Source organism: Phoxinus phoxinus (assembly GCF_949152265.1).
Source record: "Phoxinus phoxinus genome assembly, chromosome: 5".
Taxonomy (NCBI): domain Eukaryota; kingdom Metazoa; phylum Chordata; class Actinopteri; order Cypriniformes; family Leuciscidae; genus Phoxinus; species Phoxinus phoxinus.
In genome coordinates this window covers 5,060,060-5,084,919 of record NC_136880.1, presented here as the reverse complement: position 1 = coordinate 5,084,919, position 24,860 = coordinate 5,060,060, and the positions used below count along the sequence as shown (strand labels likewise).

The window sequence follows — 24,860 nt, the reverse complement described above, 5'->3', positions numbered from 1 at the left end:
AGAAGAAAAGAAAAAGAAAAAAGTCAGACTCACTGCTGGATCCATTTATTTCACGCCAACATTTACAAGTTGTGTTTTCATTTATAAACAAACATGTAATCAAACCACCAACTTCCAAAGTTCCCACACAATGAGATGCACAAAGACAAAAGTAAAGCAAAGGTGTATTTATCGATAACATGCACAAGTTACTCTCAATGACTTTGCAATTCATCCAATAGTTCATATGACGCAGTGCCACACCCTCCTTCATTAAAACCCCTAAACTGCCATTGTGTTGTTCATCCTCAACCGAGCCCTCGCTGCTCAGTGCCAATGTACCGCTTCAAACTTCACAAGTCCACTTTGATGACCAAGTCTTCGGAAACAGGACTGGCAAATTGTTAAACTAAAGCCCAGTGCTAGATGGTCATCTTCCAGACGCCAGCTCCTGAAGAAATGTGGATTTCCTCGGTTTTGATCGAGGCATGAACTCAACATCACTGTGGAAGGGGAAAAAAGATGTCAGAGACTTTCAGCGTGTTTCTAAAATGTAACGATAGGAAACTCAATGGTTTGATGGTCCAGTGGCTGAAAAGAACATACTATGTTTTACTTTCATCTTACCCATCAATGCGGGTAAAAGTGAACACTGTCATCTCACCCATGCCGTTCCTATCCTGTAGGCTTTTATTTATTATGGTGAACGCAACAGAGGAGTTGTTGAGGAATGTTGATAGCCACAGTTTTTTTTCCAGTGTATTGTTTGTCCATAGTTATCAACATTCTTCAAAATATCTTCCTATCTACGTGCTCCACAGAAGAAAGGATACAGATTTAAAAGGTTTGCACATTCTAACAATGAAGGAAAGCCAACAATTGCGAGATAAAACCACTACTAAAAATGGCAAATGTTTCGGGGACCTTTCTTAATGCTTACTAATCACTACTCTTAATAGAAGAAGAAAGTCACACAGGTGTGGAAGGATATGAGTGTGCAAATGATGACCGAATTCTCATTTTTAGGTGGACTGTCGGTCTTGCATCAACGTTGAATTTTCATAGAATAAAGTACTGATTTTGCTAAGCCTGTTAGCATTAGCCGCGTTTCCACCGTCAGGCCAGAAGCTCTGAAACACGCCTCTCTGGAACAACGTCACACTAACCCAGTGCTTCTCAAATAGTGGGGCGCGACCCCCTAGGGGGGCTCGGAGCGATGCCAGGGGGGGCACGCGAGACCCCGAAGAACATGCTTTTTCAGGAAGTGGTTATTTTTTGCACCGAACAAGAGTACAGAGCAGGAGATATGAAGTGTAGATAACAAACAACATGGAAAAATATTTAACAGGGATGAAAAGAAAGGCGGAGAGAGACGGAGATAACGAGACAAACGTAAGTCTCCCGAAAGCTAAGACGAGGAAATATGACGAAGCGTATGTTGCGCTTGGCTTCACCGTGACTACGGTGGGAGACGAGGAAAGACCAGTATGTTTACTGTGTCTAAAAATATTGGCAGCGGACAGCATGAAGCCAAATAAATTAAGGCGTCACTTAAAGACATTACACCCCAATCACGCTGATAAGCCACTTGAGTTTTTTCAGCGAAAACGTGCCGAATATTGCCAACAATCGTCTCGCTTTGTGAATGCTACTTCAGTAAACCAGCGAGCACTGTTAGCATCATATAAGGTGGCGTACCAAATTGCTCAGTGCAAAAAACCCCACTCCATAGCAGAGGAGCTGATACTGCCTGCAGCATTAGACATGGTCTCTGTCATGCTGGATGACGCAAGTGCTGTAAAAATAAAAACTATCCCTCTGTCCAATGACACTGTCGCCAGACGTATAAATGACATTGCTAACGATCTTAAAGAACAGCTGGTAGATAAACTCAAAGACAAACGTTTTGCCTTACAGTTCGATGAAGCAACTGACAGCAACAAAGACTGTTTGTTTATTGCTTATGTGCGTTTTGACGTTACAAACTCCCTGAGTGAAGATCTACTTTTTTGTAAATATGTCAGAGACAGAGCCACAGCTGAAGAGCTATACAAAATGCTGGACTGCTTCCTGACTGAAAATGGGCTAAAGTGGGAGAACTGCATTGGTGTTTGCAGTGATGGTGCACAGACCATGGCAGGGATGAGAAAAGGACTTCGGGCACTCATCAAGAAGGTCTCACCTAATGCTGAGTGGACACACTGTGTTATACACAGAGAAGCACTGGCATCAAGGCACCTTTCCTCTGAATTAAGTGAGGTTTTGACTGACATTGTAGGTGTAGTCAATTTTATAAAGACCAGACCACTAAAAACAAGAGTCTTCTCTGCTATCTGTGAGGAGATGGGAGCTGAACATCAAGCTGTGCTGTTTCACAGTGAAGCAAGGTGGCTGTCACGAGGTTTTTGAGCTCAGAGAGCAGATAAGAATGTTTTTGGAGCAGGAGCACAAGTACGACCTCGCAGAAAAATTTTGTGATGAGAACTTCCTGGCAAAACTTGCGTACATGAGTGACATATTTGGAAAGCTAAATGAACTAAATCTACAACTTCAAGGGAAAGATAAACACCTGCCTCAGGTCACAGACAAGATCAGCTCTTTCACTCGAAAGCTTACAATGTGGGGCAGGCGACTTGATGAAGGAAAAACTGATTAATTCGAGAACCTGCATGAATTTGTTGACACTACTGACTATGATGCCACCTCAGTGATTCCATATATTAAGGAGCATATTTCATCACTTATAGGATTCTTTAAAAAGTACTTCCCTGAAAACAGTTCCCAATATGACTGGGTGAGAGATCCTTTCAATGCACCAGCTCCAACTGGTTTCAGCTCTGCAGAGGAGGACCAGTTCATTGATATGTCGTCTGACTCGACATTGAGACTGAGGTTCACATCACAGACACTGGGTGAATTCTGGCTGAGTGTAGAGAGGCAGTATCCTCTCTTAGGGCAGAGGGCATTCTCCTTCCTTTTGCAACGTCGTATCTTTGTGAGATTGGCTTCTCTGCTGTTGCTGCACTGAAGACCAAGTACAGGTCCCAGCTAAACATCAAACCCCGCTTCGAAAAGCTGTGCGCTGCAAAACGTGCTCATTGTAGCCATTAATCCTGACTTCCTCATTTTGATATAAAAAAAAAAAATCTGCACAAATAGTTTTATTCATTTTTGTTTTATAGGTCAAAGTGTTTTAAATATTGTGTTCCTGAGTTAATGTTGCTGATCAAATTGAATGTATTATTATTTATTGATTATATTTTATTTTCAAAAATGGTTTTATTCATTTTTGTTTTATAGGTCAAAGTGTTTTAAATATTGTGTTCCTGAGTTAATGTTGCTGATCAATTTGAATGTATTATTTATTGATTATATTTAATTTTATTTTCAAAAATGGTTTTATTCATTTTTGTTTTATAGGTCAAAGTGTTTGAGAGTTAATGTTGTTGATCAATTTGATTTTTTTAAATTTATTTATTGATTATATATTTTAATTTCTGGCAAATTGATGCACTTTAAGCCTTTCTTTGTTACAGACTAAAAAACAATGTTAATAAAGTTATTCTTTGTTTTAAGTTGATCTATATTTCTTTCTTTTTTCTTTTCTTTAATGTTAATAAGGATACAATGTTATGCAGAGGTGTACTTATAACAATTTTATAGACAAATTATACTATTTACAGTCGCGGCGGAGAGTTGGGGGGCGCGAAATGTTTACTTCTTCCTGGGGGGGGCGTAACAGAAAATAATTGAGAAGCACTGCACTAACCCATCGTTTCACCAACAAGTGGAAGTTTGATCAGAAAACTATGAGCAAGAAATCACTGGAAACCGCGTGATCGCAAAACAAATGATATGATAAATCTCACCTCAGGCTCAAAGAGAGTCAGCGTAAAGTGCCGGAGGAGGAAGATGATCGATGTCTGCGAACTGGAAGTTTTCTGCCTCTCTGTCACGAACACAGAGAGACGGGACATTAACACACACACACACACACACACACACTGGACTGTCTCCATTTCTGTGAAAGATATCAAACTCAGATTCAAACAAACACAACAGAGATTGCATGAGTTTCATTACTAGCAAGGAATCGATGGGACAAGAAATAGTGACTATAATCACTTACTTGGATCATCAGTGCTGACGAAAAAGTTGCAAATGTTCAATGAAAGAAATATACATTTTATTGCAAATAATGTAAAGTATAACTATGAATAAAAATAACACCTTTTATTACACGGCTTGGTTGAAATCTAATGTAAAATGCGGTCTGTTATTTCTTGATCACACCGTTGCTAAGGATAACACACCGTTGCTAAGGATAACACACCGTTGCTAAGGATAACACACCGTTGCTAAGGATAACACACCGTTGCTAAGGATAACACACCGTTGCCAAGGATAACACCGTTGCCATGAAAAACAGAGCGTTGCCATGGACTTTTAAACGGAAGCAAAACAATCGTTTTTAAATCAATAAACTCCTTTTTAAATAAATATTTTGTGTCAAATTATTGATTTATTTGGTAGGTAGCCATGTCTACAGACTGTCTAAAGTGGACTATCGATATGTAAGGGATAATGTAGAGCGAGGCGGTTGTTATAGCGAACACAACCCTGTCGGGCTGATTCAAGACCCCGATGTGAAGCCTGTCGGGCTTGTGTTCGCTATAACAACCGCCTCGCTCTACATTATCCCTTACATATCGATAGTCCACTTCAGACAGTCTATTAACTACTAGTAAATGTCAACTTATTCTACTAACCCTGAACCTAACGGTCTACTACTCAGCAGAGAGTTAGTTGACATGTAGTTACGTGTAGTTAGTGGAATGTTAAAAGGGTACTATCGAAATAAGGTGAAAGCTAAAATTAAGCGATAAAAGCATATACCTTTAGGAGAGAATTTAATCTTTTTGAGCTTCATGTCTAACGCATGGCCTTTCTACATTAATGAACACCACAAGGCCTGTCTTAACTACTGCTGGATATCTCTCCACAACTGTCCTCAATCACTCATGTGGACAGACCGGAGAGTTGCGTTTCTCACTGTGTGTGGACAGACTGGAGAATTGTGTTTCTCACTGTGTGTGGGCGTCTTCGATACTCCAGTCACTGAACGTCTGATGAGCAGAAGAGGTGCTGTCAACTGAGAAGAGAGAGGAAACACGGAGTAATCCACAACACAGCACTGTACTGTACATACAGCTCAACGCAGAGAGCAACAGTGCACACTTACAGATCTCAGGCATCGACACCGCTTTAATCTGACTCCTGGAAATAAGAGAGAGAGAGACACGAGTTTAGAGAGGTGTGTAAAGTTCAGATGAACTGAGGACATTTTATGAAACGTAGTTCAGGCTCACGAATTTTCAGCAGAGAGAGACAAGGTGTCGTCTTCATACATCCATTCCTCACTGTCATCAGTGACTGCAAGTCGAAACAACACATGACAAAGAAAAACAATTAAATACACACAATTTTACTTTTGATTGACATGCTACTGTACAATGGCGGCCCAAAATATTGGCACCTGGCACTTTTTCCCAAATAACCCACAATCTCTTCCAGAAACTTAAAATAAACGGTTATCCACACATTTATGTCTTCTGTGTGCAACTGAACAAAACCTAATACAAAATAAATAGTAATTTCACAGAAAATCCTAAAATGGCCCAGACAATGTTATTAGCACCCTTTAAAAGTAGTTGAAAACCCGATTAAGCAAGTTCAGCGGGAGGCTTTGATTCTTATTCGCGTGATCAACCAGTTTGAGAGCATGAACAAAAGAAAGAAACCTGAATTATTTGTCTGACGTCTCAGACATTTTCTCTATAGCATTATCAAGAAGTTCAAGGCTCATATCTGCCTCTGAGCCTTGCTTTGTTTTCCTGGTTTTTGTCCTTTGATTACGGTTTGAATCTGTGCCTTCCCGTCACCACTTTTTCCTATTAAATATGAATTAAGACCAGATGTCGTTCTCTTGTCTGAGTCCACCATACAAGTGGTTCTGCTGGAGCTCACAGGCCTTGGGAAGACCGTCTAGAAGAGCCTCTGAGAGGAAGCTCGCCAAGTACGAGGGACTGGTCAGCGAGTGTCGACCAGCCGGATGGAGAGCAAGGGGTCTCCCAATTAGGGCTGTCAACGAATACTCTAAATTCGAATAGTTTTAAAAAACAGACATTTGAAGGTGAAAATTTATATTCGAATGTGGAAAAAACTTTTTGTACAGTCTATGGGAAAAACACGCCCGCATGTAACGCGGCGCGGCTGTCTGCTTTGCGAGTGAGACAACAAAAAGTTGACTTAACGTTACATGGAAGATGGCAGGAAGTGCCGAGCCCAACTCGACCGCAGCAGAGAAAGTGATTTTAACCCCCCGAAATCTAAAAAGCAATGTCTGGAAGTACTTTGGATTTTGGTCGGTAGAAGGTAAAATTGTGGAGCCGCGAGATAGTATGCAAGCTATGTAAGATACAGTTAGCATACCATTCGACCACTAGCAACAAACAGAAACATTACTAAAGTGTAGGCTACTGTACTGACTGAATAGATATGGATAAGGTTAGATACAGCAGTTTCATGCACTTCCACTGGTGTGATTATTTATCGTTTCATGTCAAGGAAAAGTTCCATGTTTAGCACAGCACAGCTCGCTCGGAGCGCTCAGTGTCGGCTCTATACACTGGAAAACTTCAATTAATGTTAATAATATTTGTTTCAATCACTGAATGAAGCCTGCTATCTTTGGGACAAGAGTCGCGATCTTAAATTGCTTGCACAAAACTCTAGCACTCAACATTTGTTTATTGTTGGAACAAAAAACGGGTCCCAAAAATGTGTTTATTGTTGTTGTTCATTTCAACCGTTATGCGCAGAGAGCGTGAGGGCGAGAGAGAACGAGTGCCTGCGGGCGAGCGAGAGTGAGGTCTGCGGTCTTGGCCATTAGTTGATTTACCTGTTTTTGTGTAGTAATACGTTGTCGAATATGTTTAAACTTACATAAACTACCTATACAAGTAGTTATGTCTCTTTGTATTAATTTGTCCTGTTATTGACGTAATGCGCCTTATTGACAAAATGCGCAACCGGATGTTCGAATATATGTGTTTTTTTTAGAGGGAATATTCGAACGTAATTTGAGCAATTTTGACAGCCCTACTCCCAATAGAAGTATGATGCTGGGGCTTTGTAGCCCGATCCCTGTCCAGAGTCTTCAGTCTGTTAGGCGTTGGTGGAGTGAGGAGGAGAAGAGCATCCGCAATACCAGTGAAGCGGCAGAGAAAGCCTCAAGATGGCCATGGCTCGAGATGGGAGATCATGGGGGCGGGGTAGCTAGATTTGCCAGCTGGACACAAGCTGGGGTCTGATCAGCCTCAGCTGGGGCGCCTGGATGAGGGTGTATGATGTTGAAAGACCCAAAACACCCAATGATTCCAGCAGCACCAGTAGATGTGTCCAGGAGCACCAGTAGATGTGTCCAGGAGCACCAGTAGATGTGTCCAGGAGCACCAGTAGATGTGTCCAGGAGCACCAGTAGATGTGTCCAGGAGCACCAGTAGATGTGTCCAGGAGCACCAGTAGATGTGTCCAGCAGCACCAGTAGATGTGTCCAGCAGCACCAGTAGATGTGTCCAGCAGCACCAGTCGATGTGTCCAGGAGCACCAGTAGATGTGTCCAGGAGCACCAGTCGATGTGTCCAGCAGCACCAGTAGATGTGTCCAGCAGCACCAGTCGATGTGTCCAGGAGCACCAGTCGATGTGTCCAGCAGCACCAGTAGATGTGTCCAGGAGCACCAGTAGATGTGTCCAGCAGCACCAGTAGATGTGTCCAGCAGCACCAGTCGATGTGTCCAGCAGCACCAGTCGATGTGTCCAGGAGCACCAGTAGATGTGTCCAGGAGCACCAGTAGATGTGTCCAGCTGCACCAGTAGATGTGTCCAGCTGCACCAGTAGATGTGTCCAGCTGCACCAGTAGATGTGTCCAGGAGCACCAGTAGATGTGTCCAGCAGCACCAGTAGATGTGTCCAGGAGCACCAGTAGATGTGTCCAGCAGCACCAGTAGATGTGTCCAGCTGCACCAGTAGATGTGTCCAGCTGCACCAGTAGATGTGTCCAGGAGCACCAGTAGATGTGTCCAGCAGCACCAGTAGATGTGTCCAGCTGCACCAGTAGATGTGTCCAGCAGCACCAGTAGATGTGTCCAGCTGCACCAGTAGATGTGTCCAGGAGCACCAGTAGATGTGTCCAGCAGCACCAGTAGATGTGTCCAGCTGCACCAGTAGATGTGTCCAGCTGCACCAGTAGATGTGTCCAGGAGCACCAGTAGATGTGTCCAGCAGCACCAGTAGATGTGTCCAGGAGCACCAGTAGATGTGTCCAGCTGCACCAGTAGATGTGTCCAGCAGCACCAGTAGATGTGTCCAGCAGCACCAGTAGATGTGTCCAGCTGCACCAGTAGATGTGTCCAGCTGCACCAGTAGATGTGTCCAGCTGCACCAGTAGATGTGTCCAGGAGCACCAGTAGATGTGTCCAGGAGCACCAGTAGATGTGTCCAGGAGCACCAGTAGATGTGTCCAGGAGCACCAGTAGATGTGTCCAGGAGCACCAGTAGATGTGTCCAGCTGCACCAGTAGATGTGTCCAGCTGCACCAGTAGATGTGTCCAGCTGCACCAGTAGATGTGTCCAGGAGCACCAGTAGATGTGTCCAGCAGCACCAGTAGATGTGTCCAGGAGCACCAGTAGATGTGTCCAGCTGCACCAGTAGATGTGTCCAGTAGCACCAGTAGATGTGTCCAGCTGCACCAGTAGATGTGTCCAGCTGCACCAGTAGATGTGTCCAGCTGCACCAGTAGATGTGTCCAGCTGCACCAGTAGATGTGTCCAGGAGCACCAGTACATGTGTCCAGGAGCACCAGTAGATGTGTCCAGCTGCACCAGTAGATGTGTCCAGCTGCACCAGTAGATGTGTCCAGCTGCACCAGTAGATGTGTCCAGCTGCACCAGTAGATGTGTCCAGGAGCACCAGTAGATGTGTCCAGGAGCACCAGTAGATGTGTCCAGGAGCACCAGTAGATGTGTCCAGGAGCACCAGTAGATGTGTCCAGCTGCACCAGTAGATGTGTCCAGCTGCACCAGTAGATGTGTCCAGCTGCACCAGTAGATGTGTCCAGCTGCACCAGTAGATGTGTCCAGGAGCACCAGTAGATGTGTCCAGGAGCACCAGTAGATGTGTCCAGGAGCACCAGTAGATGTGTCCAGGAGCACCAGTAGATGTGTCCAGGAGCACCAGTAGATGTGTCCAGCAGCACCAGTAGATGTGTCCAGCAGCACCAGTAGATGTGTCCAGCAGCACCAGTAGATGTGTCCAGCAGCACCAGTAGATGTGTCCAGCAGCACCAGTAGATGTGTCCAGCAGCACCAGTAGATGTGTCCAGCAGCACCAGTCGATGTGTCCAGGAGCACCAGTCGATGTGTCCAGCAGCACCAGTCGATGTGTCCAGGAGCACCAGTAGATGTGTCCAGCAGCACCAGTAGATGTGTCCAGCAGCACCAGTAGATGTGTCCAGCAGCACCAGTAGATGTGTCCAGCAGCACCAGTCGATGTGTCCAGGAGCACCAGTCGATGTGTCCAGCAGCACCAGTCGATGTGTCCAGGAGCACCAGTAGATGTGTCCAGCAGCACCAGTAGATGTGTCCAGCAGCACCAGTCGATGTGTCCAGCAGCACCAGTCGATGTGTCCAGCAGCACCAGTAGATGTGTCCAGGAGCACCAGTAGATGTGTCCAGGAGCACCAGTAGATGTGTCCAGCTGCACCAGTAGATGTGTCCAGCTGCACCAGTAGATGTGTCCAGGAGCACCAGTAGATGTGTCCAGCAGCACCAGTAGATGTGTCCAGGAGCACCAGTAGATGTGTCCAGCTGCACCAGTAGATGTGTCCAGCTGCACCAGTAGATGTGTCCAGCTGCACCAGTAGATGTGTCCAGCAGCACCAGTAGATGTGTCCAGCAGCACCAGTAGATGTGTCCAGCAGCACCAGTACATGTATCTGCACAGCCACACTGCGACTGGATCTCACCGAATCATCCGCCTCTGCTGTTAAAGGCACTGAAGCCAGAGATACTCTCACTATAGGGAGATAAACCTCCACGGCTCCAGAAGGCGTAACTGTTCAATTGACCGTTCGCAAAGACCCGCCCCCCTTAGTTACTGTCGCTATGTCCGACAAGCTACGCCGCTCTCACGTCACACCATGTTCTCACGCAGTGAAAAACACATTGCGGACCAGAGAGACTGACAACACACTGACTGACACAGACCAGCTTACTTTTCGGTTACTTTTGATATCAAACAAAGTCTCACCTTTCAAATTTGGTCAATTTTTAAAGACATTTAAACGATAAATACCGTTTTGTGGCTCTTTAATGTGTGTGACAGATCGCTGTGTCGCCTCAGTTAAAGCCGCTCGTGAACCGATCATCTCTTCCTTCTAGTTCATTTATAGCATCAAATAAACATGAATGAACATCAGAAGGAATGTTGTTTTAACCGCGGAAAGACGTCAGTACACTCCGCTTCTCAAGCTCAAATCCTCCTATGTTAGTCTACTAACTCTCCTGACTGCTTTGTCGGACAAAATGGTGGGTGGCGAAGTATGATTGGTCAAATCACCTGTCAATCAAGCTCCCTGCGAAGGGTCAATTGGATCCCGTGTGCCTTGATGACCAGTCACATTATAGCAGTGACATCAATGATAGAGTTGCCAGAGTTGTGCCACAGACAATCATCGTTTACGGATGTCAGAAATGAATAAGTAGTGCTGTAAACTGAATTCTTCCTGCCGCAAAACTGTCTCGCTTCCCTTGTAAAACAATCCAAAATTAATGTTAAATGGCGAACATGTTGGAGATTAACCGATAGTCGGTTCATTAAGTTGTTTCCGCACAAAAGCAGTTCATTCAGCAAACTGAAGCCTCTCCTCCCTCGCCATCCTCCTCACGCACCACTTCAACCTCGCGGGACATGAAAGCTGCAGTGAAGATTGAAGTAAAGGATTGTTCAAATGGTGGGAAGCACCTCAGTCGACAGCCACCGAGATTCAAGCTGACCTTCACACACACAATACAGTTTCAACACACACCATACACTGCAAAGTGCATGAAATATGGCAGTAGACCCAAGAGGTTTGAAAAAAAACTGAGAAAGCAGCAGCTGTTAAACACATGATTATTTCACCACAGGGTGTAAAGTGCCATGTTCTGTCATGTTCATATCTGTCATGTTCATATCTGGCATGTTCATATCTGGCATGTTCATATCTGTCATGTTCATATCTGTCATGTTCATATCTGGCCACGGCTGTATAGAGAAAAGCAGAACACTTACAGCTGCTCGTGAACACCGGATTCTGATGAGAGGACCTGCAAACATCAAACCGTTTTAGATTTGCACATTCATGTCACTGTGGCAGTTAATAGTCTGACTATATGCTGTAGATATAGTGTTTGAAATGAGCAGTGGATTGCAGTGCCGTGTCTGACTTGAGTCTATGATGTGCCGCGTATGACTTGAGTTAACAGCATCTAGCGGCTGAAGAGGACATTACTGGATGTTTAATCTCTGAGCTTTATATCATGAGATGTACAATAGTACTTCAGTTCAGTGATCAATGTGAAGCTGAACGCGCAACATCTATGGACACAGAATTACTTTTGAATGATGAACTTTTGAAATCGGATCTCGTGCGCACGTGTGCAACAAACTCCGATGTGTCAGATGCGAGTACACAGCCAGAGATGTTGAGTGTCAGAATAAAGGTGTCGCATCAATACATCGTATCATTAGTATTCTGATCCATATCGACGCATCGCAACACACCTAGTTTCCAATCCATGGTTGACTTGTCAGTGAACTTTATGTCATATGCATGATGAGTTTGTCATCTCTGCTGTACCTGCTGCTGAAGCTCAGGTTATCTCCGTCGGGCTGGCCTCGTCCGGCGGCCTGCGAGGCCTTCTTGCCCAGCTCTAGCATCTCCTTAATGTTCAGCTCCACATTCATCACGGATATGTAGCCGTCTGCGAACACAGCACAGAAGAAAGACCGTCTCCTTCAGTCTCAGAAACTACAGTCAACTTACATCAACTCCTGCAAGACATTTTCTAGGACAGTGGGATGACTTTCAAGAACTGGTCAACTTTATTTTAATGTCTCTTAAAGGGGTGGTTGATTATGATTTCACTTTTCTAACTGTAGTTAGTGTGTAGTGTTGCTGTTTGAGCATAAACAACATCTGCAAAGTTACAACGCTCAAAGTTCAAAGCAAAGGGAGATATTTTCTTTTAAGGAAATCTTTTTAAGGACTACAACAAACGGCTGGTAGGAACTACACAAGCTTTCTTGTGACATCAACAACCCTAAAATTTACTTATAAAACGGTTAGTTCCAGTCCTTGATTCTGATTGGTCAATAGCTGTGTTTTATTCACGATAAACCTATGACCTCTTCACCCAAAGGTTCGATGCATCACAACACCCCTAAAATAGAATACAATAGCGAGAGAGTAAGCGAGCGTTCCTGCTTTTTCCTTCAGGTCAGTCCTATATTTGTAATAAAAAATCTGCTTGAATATCCACTGTGAAATCTTGTCCTTTTAACAGTCAAGGGTTTTATCCGTGACACGCTAACTTAGTCATTCGTCGGTTGCGTCTTGCTTTTCCGTGTTCACAAGTTCGTTTCCGTTCAGTGTGAAAGTCTTCTCTACTGACTGACTCGCTCATAAACACAGTCTTTGCCGCCATCTAATGGAGAAATAATGTATGTAACTTCTGTTGTTGTTTATGGTCAGGGACTATTTTTTCCAGCGGAAGGAAGGCTTTTAGTGATTTTACTTCATGAAAGTTGCATAGATACATATTTTTCGGCTTTAATATTTGTATTGTGTGGTAACCGTTTTATAAAAGCAATAAGGTAATGTAAGCACTGAGGTACGAGAGGCTAGTGCTGTATCGTGAAGAAGTCACAGCTAATTAATGCCTAGAAGATGTGTTGCTGATGTGGAATTAACCAACCATTCAGAAATGTCCTTCTTGAGTCTCTCCATCTTAAATATAAAAGGCTATATATATATATAATATAAAAGTTTTTGAAATTTTCAGAGTGTGTCTGTGTGAGGTAATCGGAGCCACACACACACACACACACACACACACACACACACACACACACACACACACACACACACACACACACACACACACACACACACACACACACACACACACACACACACACACACACACACACACACACACACACGGGAGCAGCAGCTCATATGCATGTAAAGGGACACACAAAACGGTGTGTTTTTGCTCACCCTCAAAAAGTGACAACTTTAACATGCTATATAAAAATATCTGTTGGGTATTTTGAGCTAGAACTTCACACACACACGCTGGGGACATCAGAGACTTGTTACATCTTGTGAAAAGGGCATTACACCCCCCCCCCCCCCCCCCCCCTTTAAGGAGTGGAGAGGGAAATAATATACATACAGTTTCTGCTACAGTATAAGCCATGACTAGAAGATTCAAGAACGTCTCACATTTGTTGTTGGCGTCTCTGGCCAGCCATTTGCCCTTGGGGCAGTTGACCGTGCGGATGATGCTGATGAGATCCCCACTTTTGACGGGCAGGTCGTATTTGCGGAGTTTGCTGGCCGCCAGCACGCGGGCCCGATACATGGGCTCTTCCAGTCCGGTGATCTATTGGGAAACATGGGAAATATCTCAGGAGCTGGACGCCTGGAGAAGTTACACTAATGTATGCTACTACATAACAGATGGAAAAAGTATCTTTAAAGTGAACACCAGTCCGTTTGAAACTGTATCTGCGCTACATTAAGTGTGGCTTTAATTTATGCATCTGAATTAATTCACTTTAAATTTCTTGTGCAACATGTTCCTCTTTTTGTCCTTCTCCTTCTGCTCTTTCTTCTCCTTCTCCAGACGCTGCTTCTCCTTCTTCCTCAGCTCTTTATCCTCCTGCTGTTCAGGGCTCAGCTGCTTCTTTCTGGAAGAACAGCACACAGTCTTCAGCAGTTTCTATGAGGAACAAGCTTTGCTCAGAGTCTCTGCTGGTAAATAACCAGATCGGCTGGGTTTTATTTAGTTACGTATATAAAAGTGTAAATCGCATGTCCAAGTTAAAAAACATTTATAGCCCAATAATAAGAAATCATGAGAAAGACATACAATTATAATCATATTTAATATAATTTAAATTAATCCAGTTATTTTAAAGTAATACTTATATATTTTTTCCTTGCTCAAGACAACATTTTCACTGGCCTCAACACAAAAGCCTGATTTTTTATTATTAAGTTTAAGATTATTATTATTTTTTTCAATAACTTCAATTCATAAACACACTTTTGCTGGAAGATGATGGAAACAAGGCAAAACATTTCTGACTGTATACATAAACACATTCTCACTGAAGCTTTCGAGACTATAACAAGTCGTTTTTGCAAAGTCAGCAATACTTCTAGATAATATCTTTATAGATAGCAGAATTTGAAAATGAAAAGTGTCAGAAAACTAAATCTGATGTACAAGACCCATGAATCTAATGGCATTGCATGACTGGGCCAAAAGAGCATGTGACTGTACTATAACCTGTCCAGATGAGCTGTTTTCATGACTATAGTGTGCATTAGCACCCGCCTTTTTAGCGGCGTTGGTTCTGGAGGTATTTTACCCATTTATTTATCACATAGGGATTTTTTTTCTTTGAAAAAGTCTTTGCTAAAGCATTATTAGTTTCTCCAACTAGCTCTCAAACAACTGTGTTATCTAGTTCTGACTGTAATGAATTCCTCCAGTTTTTTGTTAATAAGATCAGAGATGTTAGGGCCAACATTGTTCCACCATTGGCCCAGACCTTTGCCTGTGACTTGTCTCCTCCCCATTGTTGGTCCACTTTTACACCTGTGACGTTACATGACATTACCTCTCTGTTCCATTCTATGAAATCATCATTTCGCCCTATGGATGTTGTCCCTACTGTGCTATTTTGACAAGTTTTTGACTACATTGGCCCCTGTATTGTTGAGATGCTTAATTCTTCACTTTTAAATGGTGTTGTTCCTGCTTTTTTTTAAACATGCCGTTGTTAAGCCTGTACTTAAAAAAACTAACCTGGATCCGCTACAACCAAAAAACTATAGACCAATTTCGAAGCTTCCTTTCATGTCAAAAATTCTAGAAAAATTTGTAGCTGAAAAACTCACCCTTTTCCTAGAGAAACATGAGTTATTTGACAAATTCCAGTCTGGTTTTTGCAAAAAACATTCCACAGAAACGGCGTTACTTAAAGTTTCAAGTGATATTATAATGTCAGCTGACTCTAAAAAATATACAGTGCTGGTCTTATTGGACCTCTCATCAGCTTTTGACACAATTGATCATAAAATTATTATTAATAGACTTCGTGATCTGGTTGGCATGTCGGGATCAGTTTTAAAATGGTTTTCATCCTACCTGTCTGGTAGAAGCTTTAGTGTCAATGTGAATCAGATCATGTCTGAAACTGCAGAGTTGTCGTGTGGGGTACCTCAGGGTTCTGTCTTGGGTCCTATCTTGTTCCTCTTGTATACATTTCCTCTCGGTCAGGTTATTAGTCAGTTTAGCGACATATCTTACCACCTGTATGCGGATGATATCCAACTGTATTGCTCCTTTAAGGAAACTGAGTTGTTTAAATTATCTTCGTTAATTAACTGTCTGACTAGTATTAAAAAGTGGTTATGTGAGAACTTTTTGCTTCTCAATTCTGACAAAACAGAAACACTAATCATTGCCCCTGAAAGTAAAATCCCAAAGATAAAACAATATATTGGTGACTTAGGCCCGTCTGTCCAACCGAGCCTCAGGAGCTTAGGTGTTGTCTTTGAGTCAGCTATGTCCTTGGAGCTTCATTCGAAACAATTAGTTAGAAACTGCTTTTTTCAACTGAGGAACATTTCCAAATTAAGATCATCTGTGACTAAAGGCGAGTTAGAGATGATTATTCATGCGTTCATCTCCTCCCGTTTGGACTATTGTAACAGTCTTTTTACGTGCTTGAGTAAGAAGGAGCTTCATCGTCTCCAGGCTGTTCAGAACTCTGCTGCAAGGCTTTTAACCCACGTTAAGAAAAGAGACCACATCACACCTGTTTTAGCATCACTTCACTGGCTACCAGTCCAGTATAGAATTCATTTTAAAATCCTGGTTCTTACCTTTAGAGCCTTGCATGGCCAAGTTCCTACCTACATCACTGACCTGATACAGCTTCACACTCCTACCCGCAGTCTCAGGTCTTTAGATCAGATGTTATTAGTTGTTCCCCGTACTCATTTTAAAACTAGAGGGGACCAGTCATTCCAGGCAGTCGCTCCCAGGCTGTGGAATGCTTTGCCTCTTGTTTTACGTTGCGCGAACTCAGCTGATTCTTTTAAAAAACAACTGAAGACTTTGCTCTTCAAGCAGGCTTTTGGTTAGTCGAGGGGTTGTTATGGTTGTTTGTTGTGTTTGTTGTTTGTATTTTGGGGAATGTTTTTTAAATTGTTCTTGTATTACATTTTACTGTGAAGCACTTTGTGATGTTTATCTGTGAAAAGTGCTATATAAATAAATTTTACTTACTTACTTACTACTTACTATTAGCCATGAACTAAACCAACCAGCTACGAGAATCACAACATTACAAACTTTGATTTGAAGCGAAAATTGGACAAAAGTACAAGACTGTGAACTTAACGGCTTTAGTGAGAAAGAACTACAATCCCATGAAGCATTGCAGACAGCATAACTGAATTAATAATACATTAATATAATATACTCATTTAAAAATTAAAAACACACCATATATTTTACATTTATTTCAAAATGCGCACGTATATATATTGGAAAATATAAATATCTTAACGTAGGGAGACCGACTCAAAATGCTTCATGGGACTGGGCGGATCTTTTGGCTCTGATTGGTGTAATTTCCTGCACAGCATCATGGGTAATGTAGTTTTCACTAGTAATTCTGCCGTTAAACAATCTTAAAAATAAGCTGGAATAATGTGGGCTGACGGCTTCAACAGAAGCAAATGCCATCGATTAACAATCGTAGCTCACAGCAGGGCTGAATTTACAGATTTATAAGGTCTCTGTACAAATCAATTTCACTATGGATGAAAATGAATAGTAGTTTTTACTTGAGGAACCCATTAGGAATGTTTTCTGTCATAATTGACATCAACATTTAAATCTAGCTAAATGTAAGTCTGCATTTCTTCAAAATCTTGTCTTGTGGACATGGGATGTGTTCTTGAGTTTATCATTATATTCCTTGATGAAATCTTTCACCCACATTATAGTAATGAGATTTAGTCTTCACAGATTACAGTAGAGTAAGTGTACCTTCACAGAGTTCAGTCACAAAACAGAGATCATAATACCTTTCGTGATGACTGTGGCCGTTGTGGTCTTCAGCTGTAGTAGACCTTCACATCGTGAGGGGAAAACAACACAAACAGACAAAAAGCTTTTCTTACGTAGTATTGTTGTCTTGTTTCCAGTCCAAATATTTAAAAAAATACTTAAATCAAGAGGCATTTACTAAAGTATTACAATGCCATAAGATATATCTTATTTTCTAGGGAAATAAATCAAAATCAAGTGAGTTGTTGCTTAAAACAAGCAAAAATTATCTGCCAAATGGGGTAAGAAAAATTATCTTGTTTCTGTTTGAATTAAGATTATTTTTCTGACCCCACTGGCAGATCATTTAGCTTTTTTTAAGCAACACCTCACTTGATTTTGATTTATTTCCCCAGAAAAAAAGATCTAATATCTTATGGCATGTTACTCGTCTAGTAAACGTACCTACAGTAGATGGGGTGTGTATTTACTAGACGAGTAGTACATGTGGACTGGAAACAAGACAAAAATACTACGTAAGAAAAGCATTTTTTGCAGTGTACTCTTTTCTTAAACTGTGTACAGCATTAGAAAACAACATGTATCATCAGTTTCTGGACAACAGCAGAGTGAAAGAAGAGCTGACAAACCACTGAGTGACATGCCATATATTCTTCCAAGTCTCTTCTTTCTGTCAAACAAATCGAGAGATCAATAGAAATAATAAACATCATTATTAGCATTGCTCAAGCTAACAGACACATTAAGAGCATTATTCCCTGAGCTGGCTTTCCATGAACACCAGTTTTAAGGATGTTTCCAAGTATCTCTTCAAGTACCTATCAAAATAAATGTCCTGCATACATGCTATCATGATATATCAAACATAATATTTCACGTAAATTAACAATTCTTGAATAAATGGCGATTGCAAGAATGAATCACTCACCACATGGCCGTTGTCAGCATATGGATCTGAAGGAGAAACGCATCGATCATGATCCTCCACTCATTGACTGGAGATGTAGTGCTAGCATGATACTCACTTTTAGGAGCTCCTTTACTCTTGAACGAGTTTTGAGCAAAAGAAAATTTGTGAACAGTCTCCACATCCTCATAAACATTGTCAAATGTCCCATGCAAACGCTTTTCCTTAGGGAAACTGAGGGGAAGAGAAGAAGAACATAGATGAGATGAAGTCTGATCTATCGCATTGTAGAGAACATTACACGGCAATATTAAAGATACAAGGTCAAACCCTCATCTTTCCCTCGATTTTTCTTTTTCTTTAATTGAGTGTTCATCAGAGGGGTCCAAGACCCCTGGACTTTTGTCACACTGAACCACAAATACACACAAAAAAAAAATATGGATTCGAGGAGTTTTGTGGTTGAAATTGAAAAAAAGTAACAGATCCTTCCCTCACGGGTCAGTTTGACCCCATAGGAATGAATTGAATGTGAGGAATGCTTCAATACGCATTGAAAAAACTGAAAATGCTAAATATAATGCTAAATCTTTATCAAAAGATTATGTTATAATGTCTACATGTGTATCTGAGTGCACACTGAAGAGAAACTGACTTTAGGACCAAGAGGAACAGCTTGTTTTCTCCATATAGAGATATAAGGCCATCGAGAGTCATGAAATATCATCTTTTATTATATTTTTTTCCACATGAGGGCCACAAAGACACCCAATGTATAATATTTTGAGCTGAATTAAAAGGATTACGCATGAAATTATGAGCTATTTGTGAATTTAAGTTGAAAGAATGTGAGGAATGTGCTAAAATTATTATTTATTTATTGATCAAATATAGTATATTTTAAGATAAAAAAGCATTAATTTTTAAAACAAATATCAAAATGAAATAAAATTAGCTTTATGAAAAAAAAAAATGAAAAAAAAAAGTATAATTTTAGGGCTTCGGGTCATTGTGACCCGCGAGGGAAGGATTCAGGAAGATCCCACATAATGAGAAATGAAACGTTTACACTGGTTGTGATGGAAGCTGGTGTTCAGTGTGTGATCCGTTCATTCTGAGGTCAGAGGTCGCTGCGCTGGTGGCGTGCTCTGAGGACTGAGCGCTAGCGTCTCCTGACGGCGTGTCCTGTGGGCCAGCGTCCCCGGGAGAACATGTGACCGGGACAGCCTGTGAGCGCGGGCCGCTGAGCTCCTCTGGCGGAGGAGGAGGCAAGACATCGGGGACCTCTGTGGCCTCCAGCTCCAGCGCTGCCAGATCGATGGCCTCACCGCCCGCCGCTTCTGCTGCGAACACCTCAAAATCTGGGAACTCGGGAGGAGGCAAACTCGTGTCCTCAAGAGACGCATCAGCCTCGGGATCCGGTTCTGGAGAACAGAGAACAAGACCGAAATCAGTCCCCAATGGATGAGCTGCATTTCAAGCTCAAGATACATAATAATAGTCAAACCTCCAATAGTTAGGCTAATAAACCATCTATATATACACACACACTGACATATACTGTAGACTACCAGTCAGTTACTACCAGTTAAGAAGTTTTTATATGTTTGTGAAAGAAGTCTCTTCTGCTCACCAAGCCTGCATTTATTTGATCAAAAATACAGTAAACACAGTAATATTGTGACATTACATTACAATTTAAAATAACTTTTCTATTTGACTATATTAAAAATGTAATGTATTCCCGTGATCAAAGCTGAATTTTAACATTTAAAAAAAATAACTACCGGTAGATTAATCACATTTGTTCTGATTAATTGCGATTAAGAACACTTACGTTTATATACGTTTTTTTTAATACATTATTTTTATATTTTTATACAATAATCTCTAAATAAATGTAGAAACAACATAAAGACAGTATATTTTAAATACGTATTTTAAAGAGTGAAGGCCAAAATCACTGATAATATATATATATATAAAAGCAAAAAAGACTTTCAAAACCATTTAATTTTTTTTTTGAATAATTCCTGAATAATAAGTCAGAGTGCTTCATCGTGAATATGAATATATATATATATATATATATACAAAGTATTAAGTAAAATTAGGGGGTATTCATTCATATTCATGACAAGCGCTCTGACTAAGAGGAATTATTCAGATTTTTTAAAATGTTTTTTAAAGTCTTTTTTTCATTCATATATATATATATAAAAATTTAAAAAAAGATGTCATGAATATGAATGAACACCTCTAATTGTACTTCTCATAGCTTTCGCTTCAACCACTGTATTGTTGTACTGGGGTAAACTGCTACATGCACAAACATCCGAGTAGCAGTGAGGTGTGTGAGATTGAGCTTCTACGAACCGGCGGTGAGCGTTTCGCCCGCGCCTCTGCCGTGACGTCCAGTCTTGTGTCTGTGGAGGTCCACGCGCGGGGGTCTGGGGGGCTTCACGGGCGCCGGCCCGAGGGACGCGGGATCAGGGAGAGGCTTGCGCCGTCTCTCGGTCTGCAGGGCTGAGCTGAGCTCCGCTACAGCGGCTGCGGCACAGGACACTTCACAACCACAGACACACTCAAGAACCGACAGGACCAACACAGCCTCGACTTACAGTTCTTACAGGGGAAACTGCTGAGTTCATACACACCACAGGTCAAACGTTTGGAGACATGACTATTATTAACGCTTTTGAAAGGAGTCTCTTATACTCATCAAGCCTGCATTTATTAAATCAAAAATACAGATTTTTTTTCTTCTATTTTAATATACTTTAAAATATAATTATTCCTGTGATCAAAGCTGTATTTTCAGCATCATCACTCCAGTCTTCAGTGTCACATGATCCTTCAGAAATCAGTGTAATATGAGCATTTATCATCACTGTTGAAAACAGCTGCTTAATATTTTTTTCATAACTGTGATACTTTTTTCAGGATTCACTGATGAATAAAAAGTTAAAAAGAACAGCATTCATTCAAAAAAGAAATCTTTTCTAACAATATAAATATTTCCTTTTTATCAACTTAACGTCCTTGCTGAATAAAAGTATTCATTTCTTTTTTTAAAAAGAAAGAAAAAAATTAAAGAGTAATGATGATGAAAATTCAGCTTTGATCACAGGAATAATTTATATTTTAAAGTCCTCCTGCAGTGAATAATTTTATCCATTAAAACTCATATTTTGATCACCAAAATTACATATAAACGTCTTCATGCCTTAAAATAGCCTGAATGTAACTCGACACCCTTGCCTCATTTAGTATGCGCAGTTCTATAAATATGCAAATGAGCCCCGCCTCCTCTCACTCACTCGCTCGAGATCCACTGGTTGACGATCACACGTTGATCTGATTGGTTACAAGGTAGTGTGTGACGTCAGAAACACCAGCGATTTCAAACCGTGTTTTTGAGACTGTCTTTGGTTCACTGCAGCTTTAAGCAGAAAATACTCAGCAATGCTGTCCACTTATGAACTTACACACGGTTTGTCTTAAACACGGTTTGTCTTAAACAAACGACACATAAGCAACATTAAAAGCTGGATTTTAACCACAGGGAGACTTTTGTATATTAAAATAGAAAACCATTATTTTAAATAGTAACAATATTTCACAATATTACAGTATTTTCTGTATTTTTGATCAAATAAAAGCCGGCTTGATGAGCAGAAGGCCGTATAGTTTTGACCGGTAGCGTGTGTGTCCGTGTGTAAGACTGGAGAGTTAGGGGACTCACTGTGCGCCGCTCTGCTGATCTTCAGGGGAGATGAGGTCTCCGGAGACGGAGGACTCTCGGCCGGTTTGCTGATGTAGAAGCCCTTGGGTCGGCCACACACCAGCAGGCTCTTGTGCGAGAGCTTCCTCTTGGCTTTCTCCAGCGTGCTCAACACATGCTGGTCGAAGAAGTGGCTAACACTCCCCGTCCCAGAAGACGAATCCGTCAGGGACTCGCTCGGGGAAGGAGTAGCGGAGCGCTCGAGGCTCGCACACGGGTGTGACTCGCCGCTCTCAGCACTAAGAGTACTTCGAAGACCATTTTTACCAACTTCTTTGGCGCACGCTGAAACTTTGGTCAAGCTGAAAGGAGTAGGGAATTGCTTCCTGATGCATTTGAGAGGTGATGTGACGGCCTTTGAGCAAGGAGCTGAAGAATCAGGCTTTGGCTCGCTTGAAAGCGGCAACACGAGGGGCAAATGCCGAACTTTGAGCGACTGCCTGTTGTGCCCATCCTCACCAGACCTGCTGACTTCAGATGTCGTGTTGGGAAAGCTTGGGAAAGACACCGGCCGTCTTCCTAAGGGTATTTTCAGGTCTTCTCTGAAAATGACCCGGGGTAGACTAGGGGTCTGGGTTTCCACAGCTGAACTCAAGCTCATGGTTATCGGACCAGAGCGGCCCACGCCAGCGGTTGGGAGGCGTTTCTTGGGTTTCTCGGGAAGCACAGGTCTGTTCCTCACCTGGAGCTCTTCCTGAAACTTGGCCCGTATGGATCGGAAATTGCTGCAGGCTTCCTATAGTCCACAAGAAACGCAAAGGGTAACAGATTTAATCGGTTGATTGTCATACGTATACATTTAAGCACCCACATATCAAACACATTTCAAGAGACAGTGTAAAATATTCAAGTAGGCAAACTTATGAAAATTAACCATGGTTTTACTACAAATAAAACAAAAACAACATGGCTAGTACAGTTAGCCTAACCCTTGGTAACCACAAATGAATCATGGTTTTACTTCAAATAATAATAAAAAAACATGGCTAGTAAAGTTAAACCACGTAGCCTAACCATAAATTAACCATGGTTTCACTACACAATTTTTTGTTTTAAAACATGGCTAGTACAGTTAAACCTTGATAACCACAAATGAATTACGGTTGTACTACAAATAATAATAAAAAAAACATGGCTAGTAAAGTTAAACCACGTAACCACAAATTAACCATAGTTTCACTACAAATAAAAATAAAAACAACATGGACACTGTAGTTTAAACCTTTGTAACCACAAATTAACCATAATTTTACTACAAATGAAAAAAAAAATACATGTTTAGTAGTATGGTTTTTACCACAAAAAAAAAAAAAAACATGGCTAGTAAAGTTAAACCACGTAACCACAAATTAACCATAGTTTCACTAAAAAAAAAAAAAAAAAAAAAACATGGCTAGTACAGTTAAACCTTAATAACCACAAGTTGTACTACAAATAATAATAATAATAAAAATTAAAAAACATGGTTAGTATTGTTAAACCATGGTAACCACACACTAATCATAGTTTAACCATTACTATACTTTTACTAATACAACCCAGGTTTAATTTCATAAGTCATTGATTGAAAGAGTATTTGAGTATAAAACATCACCTCCATATAAACAAAATACACGTATTTGTGATTAAACTAAGCGAACTTTTTGACCCATTTAAACCCATCAATCTTTATGACAAAATAGGATCTGTTTGGCGTTTCTATTTTGTTAGTTATCTATCCCAAAACAATGTCTTTACCTGTTCCATCGTCGTTCAGTCTCCTTCTTGGGCAGAAGCGGGTTAAGCATTACATAATATCTTCAAAATAATCGCAAAACACGTTTAGGCAGCGAGCATTGCTCTTATTGATTGATTAAACCGCCAACTCTGTTGAAGGATTGGCTTATGAATATTAATTACGTAGCGTGTGGGTTGCACCCCTGATTGGGTGAACGCAAGGCGAGGGAGTCGCGGGCAAATGCAATAATCCTAAATGTACTTGGCGACGTCCGAGGAGAAGTGAAGCTTTTCTGAACTTGATTCCCAGTGTGGACGCGCTGGAAACGCCACACCCTGGAGACCCCTGCTGGCCAGACCTGTGTGACCGCAGAACAAACACGCATTAAACCCTTGCCACACCAAATGCAAACGTTTATTAAATGTATGCAATTAAAAAAACATCTAATACGATTAAATGTCAAGTGTTTTTATAATATGAGTTATTTTATTACCTTGATTTGTTTTCTTTATGGAGAGCGTGTTTAATCAGTCTTTTAGCCACAAATAAAATCCTTATTTTTATTATAAAAATGTGTCATTAAATATTTACTAATTTATAAGACTGATCCGAGATCAGGTAAAAATCACATAATAGACACTGGTTCATGGGTTCATAGAGATGACGCCTAGCGGCGAAACATTTTATTAAAAAAATTTTTGCGAACCATTAAAATTTCGCAACAGTTGTGACGTAGAATCACCGTTTTTAAACGAATTAATCGGAAATGTTTCGAAGCGCCCATTACTACATATAGGCTATAATTTGCTGGTATATAAGACTTTAGATATGGAAATTTGTGCTGTGGTAAAGCCAAAGAAAATGGTAATTTTCTGCCATTATTCGTTTTTCTACAGATTTGTATGTGTGCAAAGTGATATGCATTTATAATGGCCAGAATGCAATCTGGTAATAACCACTGTTTATTTTGACTCAATGCCAGTCAACCCT

General features: G+C 41.2%; 1 protein-coding gene across 2 annotated transcripts; it reads right to left on the bottom strand.

Annotated features, from left to right (window-relative positions):
* Nucleotides 1-29: 29 nt before the first annotated feature.
* Nucleotides 30-24,228, bottom strand: LOC306999430 (uncharacterized protein). Of its 2 annotated transcripts, none has more exons than XM_079614093.1 (17): nt 23,891-24,228; nt 22,115-22,889; nt 20,746-20,934; nt 19,439-19,793; nt 18,488-18,603; nt 18,391-18,416; nt 18,092-18,132; nt 17,480-17,524; nt 13,926-14,058; nt 13,592-13,751; nt 11,942-12,065; nt 11,374-11,408; nt 5,349-5,412; nt 5,222-5,256; nt 5,068-5,131; nt 3,849-3,928; nt 30-482 (listed from the first exon to the last, which is right to left on the bottom strand). In XM_079614093.1, exons 1-16 carry the CDS (start codon nt 23,897-23,899, stop codon nt 3,856-3,858), a joined length of 2,244 nt encoding a protein of 747 aa, XP_079470219.1. In that variant the 5' UTR covers nt 23,900-24,228; the 3' UTR covers nt 30-482; nt 3,849-3,855. The 2 variants fall into 2 exon arrangements, with proteins under 2 accessions (XP_079470219.1, XP_079470220.1); XM_079614094.1 differs by having other exon boundaries at nt 20,746-20,919; nt 23,891-24,226.
* Nucleotides 24,229-24,860: the final 632 nt, after the last annotated feature.

Coding starts and splice junctions, on each gene's coding strand:
- LOC306999430 (XM_079614093.1), bottom strand. Junction 19,794..20,745: donor GGGCGAAACGCTCACCGCCG/GTTCGTAGAAGC, acceptor TCTGTTCTCCAG/AACCGGATCCCGAGGCTGAT. Junction 18,417..18,487: donor GAGTAAAGGAGCTCCTAAAA/GTGAGTATCATG, acceptor TTTCTCCTTCAG/ATCCATATGCTGACAACGGC.